This window comes from Entelurus aequoreus, linkage group LG01 (genome assembly GCF_033978785.1).
Source record: "Entelurus aequoreus isolate RoL-2023_Sb linkage group LG01, RoL_Eaeq_v1.1, whole genome shotgun sequence".
Lineage (NCBI taxonomy): Eukaryota > Metazoa > Chordata > Actinopteri > Syngnathiformes > Syngnathidae > Entelurus > Entelurus aequoreus.
This window is the reverse complement of record NC_084731.1, coordinates 64,583,625-64,598,178: the sequence shown is the minus strand read 5'-3', so window position 1 is coordinate 64,598,178 and position 14,554 is coordinate 64,583,625. Positions and strand designations below refer to the sequence as shown.

Sequence of the window (14,554 nt, the reverse complement as noted above, 5' to 3'; positions counted from 1 at the left end):
GATACTTGCAGATCGTATCTATCCTGAATCCCAATGTGGTTTCAGGGCTGGAAGATCGACGACCAACATGATATTTTCAGTCAGGCAGATTCAAGAGAAGAGTAGAGAACAAGGTCAACCTCTTTACATGATGTTCATAGATCTAACTAAGGCTTTCGATCTTGTCAGCAGGAAGGGCCTATTCAAGCTACTACAAAAGATTGGATGTCCTCCAAAACTACTCAGCATGTTGATCTCTTTCCATTCCAACATGAAGGGAACAGTCTTGTATGATGGATCCTGTTCGGACTCCTTCTCTATCAACAGTGGTGTTAAGCAGGGCTGCATCTTAGCACCAACTCTTTTTGGAATATTCTTCTCTATACTCCTGTCCTACGCTTTTGACACATCCATTGAGGGTGTCTATCTACACACACGGTCTGACGGCAAATTGTTCAATCTGGCAAGATTACGTGCGAAAACCAAAAGGAGGTCAGTGTTAATCCGAGAGATGCTTTTTGCAGACGATGCTACTCTTGTTACCAACACCAAAGAAGCCTTACAACGTCTAAGTGACTGTTTTGCGAATGCTTGTGAACAGTTTGGACTTATAGTTAGCCTGCAGAAAACCAATGTCAGTGTTCAAGGTGCTGCAAATCCTGCTATCAACATGAATGGTGTCACTTTAGAAGTAGTAGATAATTTTATATACCTAGGCTCGACAATCAGCAATAAACTCTCGCTTGATGTTGAACTTGACAGGAGGCTTGGAAAGGCAAATACCCTCATGGCTAAACTAGCAAAGCGAGTATGGGAAAACAACGCTCTTACTCAACATACAAAGATCCGAGTTTATCAGGCCTGCATTCTCAGCACTTTACTCTACGGAAGCGAGACCTGGACTACTTACATGAGACATGCGGTGCATCAAACGTATCCTTGGTATTAGTTGGCAAGACCATATTCCACACAGTGTCATTCTTCAGCGGGCTAATATCCATAGCATGAACTCTCTTCTTAGCCAGCGCCGTCTTCGATGGCTGGGACATGTTCGGCGAATGGAGGACGGACATTATGTATGGACAACTGGCTGCTGGTTCCAGACATGTTGGTCGTCCCTCCCTCCGGTTCAAGGACGCATGCAAGAGAGATTTAAAGGCGTGTAATATTCCCTTGGACAGCTGGGAGATACAGGCGGAGAACCGAAATGTCTGGCGTCAAGCGGTTAGACGGGGTATCGCAGAGGCTGATTTGAGGAGAGGCCAGCTCGCAGAGGAGAAGAGAGACAGGAGGAAACATACTGCAAATACCATCGCACAGCAGGAGCGGGATGAAGTCTCTACACATGTTTGCACTAAGTGCAACAGGGACTGTCACTCAAGAATTGGCTTGTACAGCCATGCTAGGCGTTGTCAACAAACATGAATGTAACGTATCAACAAAACATCAAGTTAAAATGTGAAAATTATAATTAGATATGTGCATTGTATAATTACAACACTCATTAAAACTGAAAGGATATTACTAATAATTGACTAAAATAGTATGACAAAACTATTTAAATAAAAAAATAAACTATTAATAATAATTAAAGTACCAATACAAAATTTAAAAAAAATAAAATAAATTAAAAATAAATTAAATAAAAAATTAAACATCAAATCGAAATAAGTGTCTGACACAAGAGCGTAAATTAGCATGGTCATCTGTGACTAAGCTGCCAAAGAATGTAAATCAAAAAAGGGTAAACAATTAGTTTTTTTAAATTAAAATTCTGGCGAATGAGCTGCCATTTTTTTTTTACCGTAAAATTTATGGTTGTTGTTTTTATGGTGTATTACTGTAAATGTAAAAACGGTACCACAATTTAGGTTTTTAAGGTAAAATTCTGGCAACTGAACTTGCAAATTATTTTACTGTAAAATTGACAGTTGTTGTTTTTACGATGTATTACTTTAAATAAATTTAAAAAACGGTATCATAGATATTTAAAGTAAAATTAAGATTAAGATTAAGATTAAAGTACCAATGATTGTCACACACACACTAGATGTGGTGAAATTTGTCCTCTGCATTTGTCCCATCCTGGCGAATGAGCTGACATTTTTTTTTTACTGTAAAATCTATTGTTTTTTACAGTGTACTATTTTAGATGGAAAACAATACCAAATTAGTTTTTTACGGTAAAAGGCTGGCGTCTGAACTTGGATTTCTGTACGGTAAAATGTACAGTTGATGTTTTTACGGTGTATTACTGTAAATGTAAAAAGGGTTAAACATATGTTTTTTAAATTCTAGTGACTAGGCTACCATTTTTAAAAAATCTAATGTATTTTACAGTGTATTAATTGAAATGGAAAACGATTACAAAGTTGTTTTTTAACGGTAAAATTCTGGAGTCTGGACTCGGATTTCTGTACTGTAAAATTGAAAGTTGTTGTTTTTAAGGGTGTATTATTGTAAATAAAAACAAACCCATATCAAAGTTTTTTTAAATAATATTCTGGCGATTGAGCCGCCATTTAATTTTGTTTTACCGTAAAATCTATGGTTGTTGTTTTTACGGTGTATTACTGTAAATGGAAAAAGGGTAAAACATTTCTTTTAAATGTAAAATTCTAGTGACTAGGCTGCCATTTTTTCTTTAAACATACAATCTAATGTTTTTTACAGTGTATTATTTTAAATGGAAAACTATTCCAAAGTTAGTTTTTTTACGGTAAAATTCTGGCGTCTGAACTTGGATTTCTGTACTGTATAATCGACAGTTGTTGTTTTTATGGTGTATTACTGTAAATGGAAAAAGGGTAGCACCGCTTAGGTTTTTAAGGTAAAATTCTGGCAACTGAACTCGCAATTTATTTTACTGTAAAATCGATAGTTGTTTTTACGGTGTATTACTGTAAATTGTAAAAAGGGTAAAACATATGTTTTTAAAATGTCAAATTCTAGTGACTAGGCTGCCATTTTTACAAAAATTCTGGCGTCTAAATTTCGATTTCTGTACTGTAAAATTGACAGTTGTTGCTTTTATGGTGTATTACTGTAAATGGAAAAATGGTACGACCGTTTAGGTTTTTAAGGTAAAATTCTGGCAACTGAACTTGCAGTTTTGTTCTGTAATATTGACAGTTGTTGTTTTTACGATGTATTACACTAAATTAAAAAACTATATCACAGATTTTTAAGTAAAATTCTGGCGACTGAACTACTTTTTTTTTTTACTGTAAAATCTATGGTTGTTATTTTTATGGTGTATTACTGTGGAAAAATGGAAAAACGGTAAAACATTTTTTTAAATGTTGAATTCTAGTGACTAGGCTGCCATTTTTTTAACCAAAAAAATATAAGGTTTTTGAAAGTGTATTATTTTTAAGATTTAGATCAGATTTTTGTGCAGGTAAAATGTGATTTTTATCAGACTCCAGTGTAAACGCGCAAAGGCCCCAATGCGGCCCCAATGTGGTCCCAATATGGCCCCAATGTGGTCCCGATGTGGTCCCAATGTGGTCCCAATGTGGTGCCAATGTGGCCTCAATGTGGTCCCAATGTTGCCCCAATGTAGTCCCAATGTGGTCCCAATATGGCCCCTATGTGGTCCCAATGTGGCCCAAATGTGGTCTTTATGTGGTCCCAATGTTGCCCCAATGTGGCCCCAATGTGGTCTCAATATGGCCCCAATGTGGTCCCAATGTGGTCCCAATGTTGCCCCAATGTGGTCCCAATGTGGTCCCAATGTGGTCCCTATGTGGTCCCAATGTTGCCCCAATGTGGTCCCAATGTGGTCCCAATATGGCCCCAATGTGGCTCCAATATGGTCCCAATGTGGCCCCAATGTGGCTCCAATATGGTCCCAATGTTGTCCCAATGTTGCCCCAATGTGGTCCCAATGTTGCCTCAATGTGGTCCCAATGTGGCCCCAATGTGGCTCCAATATGGTCCCAATGTGGCCCCAATGTGGCTCCAATATGTTCCCAATGTGGCCCCAATGTTGCCTTAATGTGGTCCCAATGTGGCCCCAATGTGGTCCCAGTGTGGTCCCAATGTTGCCCCAATGTGGTCCCAATATGGCCCCAATGTGGTCCCAATGTGGTCCCAATGTGGCCCCAATGTGGTCCCTATGTGGTCCCAATGTTGCCCCAATGTGGTCCCAATGTGGTCCCTATGTTGCCCCAATGTGGTCCCAATGTGGCCCCAATGTGGTCCCAATATGGCCCCAATGTGGCTCTAATATGGTCCCAATGTTGCCCCAATGTGGTCCCAATGTTGCCCCAATGTGGTTCCAATGTTGCCTCAATGTGGTCCCAATGTGGTCCCAATGTGGCCCCAATGTTGCCTTAATGTGGTCCCAATGTGGTCCCAATGTTGACCCAATGTGGTCCCAATGTGGCCCCAATGTGGCTCCAATATGGTCCCAATGTGGCCCCAATGTGATCTCTACATCACTTGCACTTCGAAAAAGTGAAAACAAAGGAAGTTGATCGAGAGGAAGTTGCTACTAGATCACTGACCATATAAGGTAACACCCCCTGTAGATAGATTTGCATTTTTCAAACTTTGAATACTATCAACATGGAACTTGACAATTTGTTTGCTTTATGCAAATTAAGTTTTTTTTTAAAAACATTATGCTTTTTAAACTGAACTAAAAAGGACACAATAGCTCCTTTTACAGGCACGCACGCGATCTCTCACACAAACAAACTCCCTCACACATGCTTCCCACTTCTGACACGGGCTCGCTTTAAAAACAGACCTGCAGCGGGGAGGGGATTCATATGGCGCCTTTCAATTTACCTGACACATGAAACGTGACAAATTCTGCTGGGTTGCATTATTCACTTTAGCCACGGTGGCAGAATGTTGAACATTTGACAATGGGTTTTGAGGGCGGTATAGCTCGGTTGGTAGAGTGGCCGTGCCATCAACCTGAGGGTTGCAGGTTCGATCCCCGCTTTCGCCATCTTAGTCACTGCCGTTGTGTCCTTGGGCAAGACACTTTACCCACCTGATCTCAATGCCACCAACACTGGTTTAAATGTAACTTAGATATTGGGGTTTCACTATGTAAAGCGCTTTGAGTCACTAGAGAAAAGCGCTATATAAATAGAATTCACTTCATTTCAATTTCAACTTTGACGGTGGCGCTTTTCCATCATATTCAGCAGACTGCATTGCAAAAAAAACAAAAAAACAGTCAAAGCACGCGACTATTTTGTCCTCCACAATATTAATCGGTCGCAAAATTAAGCTGTTGCCACCCGTTTATCGATTACGGTTGAAAGTATTGTGGGGCGGTATAGCTCGTTTGTTACAGTGACCGTGCCAGCAACTTGAGGGTTCCAGGTTCGATCCCCGCTTCCACCATCTTAGTCACTGCCGTTGTGTCCTTGGGCAAGACACTTTACCCACCTGCTCCCAGTGCCACCCACACTGGTTTAAATGTAACTTAGATATTGGGTTTTCACTATGTTAAGCGCTTTGAGTCACTAGAGAAAAGCGCTATATAAATAGAATTCACTTCACTTCACTGACACATGAAACGGGACACATTGGGCTGGGTTGCATTATTCACTTTAGCCACCAGATGGTATTAGACTGTTGAAAATCAAAACATTGGTTTTGAGGCAATTCCAACTTTGACCACATGGTCAGTTGCTATGTAGCTATGTAGATTCATATGGCGTCGTTCTATTAACCTGACACATGAAACGTGACAAAATTAGGCCGGGTTTAATTATTCACTTTAGTGTTGAACATTTTAAAATTGGTTTTGAGACAATTCCAACTTTGACCACATGGCCAGCGTGGCACTTTCCATCATTTTCAGCAGACTGCATTGCAAAAACAAACAAACAGTCAAAACATGCAACTATTTTGTCCTCCACAATATTTATTGGTCACAAAATTAAGCTGTTGCAACCCGTTTATCGATTCCTGTTGAAAGTATTTTAGTTGAAGTTGTCCGTTAGCTAAAAACTAGCTAAGTAGCGACGTTTGATACCCCACTTACTCCGGTGAGAATGCAACTCACAGCGACAGTAGGTGGAAATAACGCTTTGAAAAAAACTCATTTGTTATTATTTGTTAAAATTATTCACTTTACTGTTGAACATTTTAAAATTGGTTTTGAGACAATTTCAAGTTTGACCACATCGTCAGTTGCTATGAAGCGGTGGCGCTTTTCCATCATTTTCAGCAGACTGCATTAAACAAAGTGCTGGAAGTAGCTGGAAATAACGCTTTGAAGCTAAACTTGCCATTCAATTTGCTTTTTTCTTAGTCCATTCCTGCTTGATATTTGTTCACGCTTGTGGGTCAACATCAACGGGAACGCCGCTGCTTATTCCCCCGCTAACGTTACGGCCCGAAGGTCACACAAGGCGCACAAAAAAATGGCGTCTTCATTGGAAATGTCTGTCAGCTCGTTTTTTTTTTTATTGCGTTTTCTTCGATAGCCAGTCTGAGCTTTTCTTCCTGTCACCCAGACGCACACTGTGGATATGTGCTACCTGTAGTCCCGGGACTGCGGGAACCGGAACGCTTCCCTCCTCATCCTGGCGAGCACCGCCCCTCCCTCCCTCTGCAGCGCGACCAGTCCGGCGTCCTTCAGCACCTCCCTCATCAGGTCTCTCTGCTCCTGAACGCACCGCCGCACTTCCTGCAGTGGTAACAAAACATGGTGCTGAAGGCACGGGCGCGATGAAAAGACGGCAGTGCGGTATTGAGGGAGTTCCACCTGGGCGGCGTTCAGGTTGTTGACGTTGGCGATGGCGCTCTGCAACAAACCGTCAGCCTCTCGCAGGTCGACCATGAAGGAAATCAGTCTCTGGAAGTCAATTGTGTCATTGAGTAAACACAGTAAATGAACAAATATACGATATAAACCCAGTGTTGGCGCTAGGAATCTTCAAAACAGGGTCCCTGGGACCCCATCGAGTCTTAAAAATGGGGTCCCACAGTAAATTTTTGGGGTCCCACTTTTTTGTAAGCATTTTGAAAACAAATGATAAATGTATGCATTATAGAATGGAATAGAGTTTTATTGTCATTATTACAGTGAACAGCGAAATTGGAGCAGATCCCCTAAGGTGCATACACAATAATATAGTAATATAAATAGTAAAAAAGATAAAAAAAGATGATATATATGTATATATATGTATATATCCACACACATGCATATATCCATACATATGCATACATATACATATACACATACACATACATACAGTATATACACATACATGCATATACATACATATGTATATATATATATATATATATATATATATATATATATATATATATATATATATATATATATATATATATATATATATATATATATATATAAAAACCCTGTTTCCATATGAGTTGGGAAATTGTGTTAGACATTAATATAAACGGAATACAATTTTTTGCAAATCATTTTCAACCCATATTCAGTTGAATATGCTATAGAGACAACATATTTGATGTTCAAACTGATAACCATTTTTTTTTGTGCAAATGATCATTAACTTTAGAATTTGATGCCAGCAACACGTGACAAAGAAGTTGGGAAAGGTGGCAATAAAAACTGAAGGAGGAATGTTCATCAAATACTTATTTGGAACATCCCACAGGTGAACAGGCAAATTGGGAACAGGTGGGTGCCATGATTGGGTATAAAAGTAGATTCCATGAAATGCTCAGTCATTCACAAACAAGGATGGGGCGAGGGTCACCACTTTGTCAACAAATGCATGAGCAAATTGTTGAACAGTTTAAGAAAAACCTTTCTCAACCAGCTATTGCAAGGAATTTAGGGATTTCACCATCTACGGTCCGTAATATCCTCAAAGGGTTCAGAGAATCTGGAGAAATCACTGCACGTAAGCAGCTAAGCCCGTGACCTTCGATCCCTCAGGCTGTACTGCATCAATAAGCGACATCAGTGTGTAACGGATATCACCACATGGGCTCAGGAACACTTCAGAAACCCACTGTCAGTAACTACAGTTGGTCGCTACATACAGTATGTAAGTGCAAGTTAAAACTCTCCTATGCAAGGCGAAAACCGTTTATCAACAACACTCAGAAACGCCGTCGGCTTCGCTGGGCCTGAGCTCATCTAAGAAGGACTGATACAAAGTGGAAAAGTGTTCTGTGGTCTGACGAGTCCACATTTCAAATTGTTTTTGGAAACTGTGGACGTCGTGTCCTACGGACCAAAGAGGAAAAGAACCATCCGGATTGTTATAGGCGCAAAGTGTAAAAGCCAGCATCTGTGATGGTATGGGGGTGTATTAGTGCCCAAGACATGGGTAACTTACACATCTGTGAAGGCGCCATTAATGCTGAAAGGTACATACAGGTTTTGAGCAACATATGTTGCCATCCCAAGCAACGTTACCATGGACGCCCCTGATTATTTCAGCAAGACAATGCCAAGCCACGTGTTACATCAACGTGGCTTTATAGTAAAAGAGTGCGGGTACTAGACTGGCCTGCCTGTAGTCCAGACCTGTCTCCCATTGAAAATGTGTGGCGCATTATGAAGCCTAAAATACCACAACGGAGACCCCCGGACCGTTGAACAACTTAAGCTGTACATCAAGCAAGAATGGGAAAGAATTCCACCTGAGAAGCTTCAAAAATGTGTCTCCTCAGTTCCCAAACGTTTACTGAGTGTTGTTAAAAGGAAAGGCCACGTAACACAGTGGTGAACATGCCCTTTCCCAACTACTTTGGCACGTGTTCCAGCCATGAAATTCTAAGTTAATTATTATTTGCAAAAAAAAATAAAGTTTATGAGTTTGAACATCAAATATGTTGTCTTTGTAGTGCATTCAATTGAATATGGGTTGAAAAGGATTTGCAAATCATTGTATTCCGTTTATATTTACATCTAACACAATTTCCCAACTCATATGGAAACGGGGTTTGTATATATATATACACACATATATTCATATACATATATATACACACATATATATACATATATACATACATATACATATATTAGTTATATATATATATATATATATATATATATATATATATATATATATATATATATATATATATATATATATATATATATATATATATATATATATATGTATATATATATATATATATATATATATATATATATATATATATATATATATATATATATATATATATATATATATATATATATATATATATATATATATATATATATATAACAACAATGACAACACATTTTCGGAAGAATATTTGCACCGCAACACAACATAAACACCACAGAAAAAAACCCAGAACTCCCTGCAGTACCAACTCTTGTGACACTATTTCATTTGGTACAGGGGTGTGAATATAAGTGTGACCAGTAGATAGCAGTCAAACGTAAGAGATAAGTCTCAAGTAAACAACAGCACCATTTTAAATGTCCCATTGAAAATATAGAACATTACACACGGCACTCCAAAAATCAATCAAAATGTTTTAATAGTAAATATTTTAGTGCCATTTCAAATATAAAGTAGTGTAAAGTTCTTACTTATATCTGTCAGTAAACTCGCCATGAAAGTGCTAAAACATACTGGTGTAGTGAGTTTACATTAATCACGTTTATGACAACCTTTTTCCAAAGTACAATATAGAATGTGAGATGTAACATATATATATATACCTGTATATATATATATATACCTGTATATATATATATATATATATATATATATATATATATATATATATATATATATATATATATATATATATATATATATATATATATATATATATATATATATATATATATATATAAATTAGAGGTGTAACGGTACATGTATTTGTATTGAACCGTTTCGGTACGGGGGTTCCGGTTCGGTTCGGAGGTGTACCGAACGAGTTTCAACACGGACATACTAAGTAGCGTACTGCACGTTGTGTAAACAATGCACACCGAGGCACAACACACGGCATGCTAGCAGCTAACGGGCTACGATAGACTGACCATATGTCCTCTTTTCACTGGACATGTCCTCTTTTGCGGAGCTGTCAGGGCTTCTTAAATGCCTCAAATGTCCGGCATTTTGAGTTAGGGTTGCGTGTATTTTCAATGGGTTAAGAAGGGGTTAAAAACAAAACAAATTGTGCTTGCAGCAGCATTTGTGAGGGAGGGGCAGAGACAGAGAGAGCGAGAGAGTTCTGATAAACGCGCATGCGTAGCCAGGCTCTGCTTTTTATCCATAGATTTATCAGATTTAATTTTTTATTATCTATAGCAGGGGTGTCAAAAGTGTGCCCCGGAGGCCATTTGCGGCCCACAGCTAATGTTTTAAAGGCCCACGGCACATTCTAAACATACTATTAAAATAAACAAAAACATAACAAAAGTGAAATAAAAAAGCTTAAAGGTTAAATGTAATTTAGAAAAAGTTGCAATGTTGACTAATAAAACAAAGCTGTTTTTTTTCTTTCAAACTGTCATTGCTCAAAACATAATATTGAATCAAAATCAATGTTATTATGAATTATTGACCTATCGTATATATACCAATGACCTATTGCACATGGTCATTGGTATATATTGTATATACTGTATGTTATAGACATAATATAATATATCTGTATTTATAATATACTGTACACATATTATGTATATATTTGTATGTATGTTATATTTTATATCGCTATATTTAGTCTATTTATACCTGCATTGTCCTTTCCATCCTTACACTTTCCATCATTGTAACTGAGCTACTGTGTTGAACAATTTCCCTTGTGGATCATTAAAGTTTGTCTAAGTCTAAGTCTAATGTCTAAGTCTATCCAAGGTTCCGATTACTTCACATCAAATTTTCCACTGAGAAAAATATTTGTGGTGGAAGATTTTGCAAATTTGGTAAATAATTAACCCAAAAATGTATATTTTGTTGTTTTCTTACTGTACCGAAAGTGAACCGAACCGTGACCTCTAAACCGAGGTACGTACCGAACCGAAATGTTTCTGTACCGTTACACCCCTAATATATATATGTATATATATATATATAAATATATATATTTATGTGTGTGTATATGTATATATATATATATATATATATATATATATATATATATATATATATATATATATATATATATATATATATATATATATATATATATATATATATATATATATATACACATATATATATATGTGTGTGTATATGTATATATATGTATATGTATATATATATATATATATACATATATATATATATATGTGTGTATATGTATATATATGTATATATATACCTGTATATATATGTATATATATATATATATATATACATATATATAAATACATATATACACATATACTGTATATATACCTATACATACATAAATATAAATACATATATATATATATATATATATATATATACACATATATATATAAAACAACAACCATATATATATATATATATATATATATATATATATATATATATATATATATATATATATATATATATATATATATATATATATATACACAGTATATACATATATATATATATATATATATACATACTGTATATATATATATATATATATATATATATACACATACATATATATATATATACATATGCATACATATATATAAAAACATATATATATATATATATATATACACATATACACATACATATATATATATATATATACATATGCATACATATATATATATATATATATATATATATATATATATATATATATATATATATATATATATATATATATATATATATATATATATATATATATACATATACATATACATATATATAATACATCTCATATTCTATTTTGTGCTTTGGAAAAAGGTTGTCATAAACGTGAATAATGTAAACTCACTACACGGCTTATTTAGTGCTTTTATGGCGAATTTACTGACAGATATAGGTAAGAACTTTACACTACTTTATATTTGAAATGGCACTAAAATATTTACTATTAAAACATTTTGATTGATTTTTGGAGCGCCGTGTGTAATGTTTTATATTTTCAATGGGACATTTAAAGGCCTACTGAAATGAAATGTTTTCATTTAAACGGGGATAGCGGATCCATTCTATGTGTCATACTTGATCATTTCGCGATATTGCCATGTTTTTGCTGAAAGGATTTAGTATAGAACAACGACGATAAAGTTCGCAACTTTTGGTCTCTGATAAAAAAAAGCCTTGCCTCTACCGGAAGTAGCGTGACGTCACAGGAGGAAGGGCTGCTCTCACATTTTCCTATTGTTTTCAATGCAGCGAGAGAGATTCGGACCGGGAAAGCGACGATTACCCCATTAATTTGAGCGAGGATGAAAGATTCGTGGATGAGGAACGTAAAAGTGAAGGACTAGCGTGCAGTGCAGGACGTATCTTTTTTCGCTCTGACCGTAACTTAGGTACAAGGGTTCATTGGATTCCACACTTTCTCCTTTTTCTATTGTGGATCACGGATTTGTATTTTAAACCACCTCGGATACTATATCCTCTTGAAAATGAGAGTTGAGAACGCGAAATGGACATTCACAGTGACTTTTATCTCCACGACAATATATCGGTGAAACACTTTAGCTACGGAGCTAACGTGATAGCATCGGGCTTAAATGCAGATAGAAACAAAATAAATAAACCCCTGACTGGAAGGATAGACAGAAAATCAACAATACTATTAAATCGTGGACATGTAAATACACGGTTAATGCTTTCCAGGCTGGCAAAGCTTAACAATGCTGTTGCTAACGACGCCATTGAAGCTAACTTAGCAACGGGACCTCACAGAGCTATGCTAAAAACATTAGCGCTCCACCTACGCCAGCCAGCCCTCATCTGCTCATCAACACCCGTGCTCACCTGCGTTCCATCGATCGACGGAGCGACGAAAGACTTCACCCGATCATAGATGCGGTCGGCGGCCCGGAGACGGAGGAAGTCAATGTGAGGTCGGCGGCTAGCGCGTTTGCTATCCATCTCAAAGTCCTCCTGGTTGTGTTGCTACAGCCAGCCGCTAATACACCGATCCCACCTACAACTTTCTTCTTTGCAGTCTTCATTGTTCATTAAACAAATTGCAAAAGATTCACCAACACAGATGTCCAGAATACTGTGGAATTTTGAGATGAAAACAGAGCCTTTTGTATTGGATTCAATGGGGCCGAATACTTCCGTTTCAACGATTGACGTCACGCTCATACGTCATCATACATAAACGTTTTCAACCGAAAGTTTAGCGGGAAATTTAAAATTGCACTTTATAAGTTAACCCGGCCGTATTGGCATGTGTTGCAATGTTAAGATTTCATCATTGATATATGAACTATCAGACTGCGTGGTCGGTAGTAGTGGGTTTCAGTAGGCCTTTAAAATGTTGATGTTGTTTACTTGAGACTTATCGCTTACGTTTGACTGCTGTCTACTGGTCACAATTGTAATTACACCCCTGTACCAAATGAAATAGTGTCGCATCCCGGAAGAGTTGGTACTGCAGGGAGTTCTGGGTTTTTTCTGTTGTGTTTATGTTGTGTTGCGGTGCAAATATTCTTCTGAAAATGTGTTTGTCATTGTTGTTTAGTATGGTTTCACAATATGGCACAGATTTATGACAGTGTTGGCATGGTTTATACGACCACCCCACATGTATGGCTGTTGAGTAAGAATGCTCTTTATATATTTGTACCTGGAATATCCTAAATCAAAATGTCCATTAAAATTGGCTATGAACATACAAAATGACAGCATTTCCTGTCATATAAAATTTTAAGGCCATTTTCACCCATACCGATGCATCATAAGTATTGAGGTGGGTAAGCCCAACTTTGGAAAACATCAGCGGAAAGCGATGATCGGTAAAAATTAATACATAAAAAAACTTCCGGGATTTCGCGTCCTTTCTGATTTCAATGCGTAAAAAGACACACAAAGTGTGTTTAACGCCAACGCTAAAACCATATACAATATAAATGATATACACCTGGCCCATGTCATTTAACCCGCTATTTTTCTCCTTTGCTTTGAACCCTGCGGCTTATTAAACTGTGCAACTAATTTATGGATTTTTCTTCGCTAACAGCCATACTAATAATAATAATAATAATTCATTTCATTTATAAAGCATTATACATTTAAAAAAATAAATACATCTCAAAGCGCTACAATGGCAAGTTAGAAAACATACGCTAAGAATACGATTAAAACTAATAGCCCTACTTGTAACTTTTCTCAAAAAGATGTGTCTTCCGTTGTTTTTTGAATATTTCCATAGCGTTTCTGCTCGAAAGGATTCTTCATTAATCACTCCAAGCAGCGTTTTTAAGTTTTAAAATATAACTAAAACAATTCTTACTTACTAAACCGTCCCATGTGTTATGTCTGTAGGAGTGTTTTCATGCATGTACGTGCTATCGTAATGTCATCAAGCTAGCGTAGTTAGCATTAGCTAATAAGCCAACCCATATACAACATATACAACAGTTTTCTTTGGAAAAAAGGGCATGAAACGTAAAAATAAAAACTAAATACTAATGCAACGGATGAATCTGAAT

At 36.6% G+C, this 14,554-nt stretch overlaps 1 protein-coding gene and 1 long non-coding RNA gene across 4 annotated transcripts in view; one reads left to right on the top strand and one right to left on the bottom strand.

Annotated features, from left to right (window-relative positions):
- Window positions 1-14,554, bottom strand: part of LOC133655818 (uncharacterized) — a 134,186-nt gene that overhangs the window by 36,652 nt on the left and 82,980 nt on the right. For all 3 annotated transcript variants that reach the window (XM_062056362.1, XM_062056370.1, XM_062056376.1), the window contains exons 9-10: window positions 6,719-6,808; window positions 6,492-6,640 (exon numbers count right to left, since the gene is read on the bottom strand). In XM_062056362.1, coding sequence (XP_061912346.1) covers window positions 6,492-6,640; window positions 6,719-6,808 — 239 coding nt within the window. The remainder of the gene's footprint in view (window positions 1-6,491; window positions 6,641-6,718; window positions 6,809-14,554) is intronic.
- Window positions 1-14,554, top strand: part of LOC133655852 (uncharacterized) — an 88,652-nt gene that overhangs the window by 64,387 nt on the left and 9,711 nt on the right. The window lies entirely within an intron of this gene.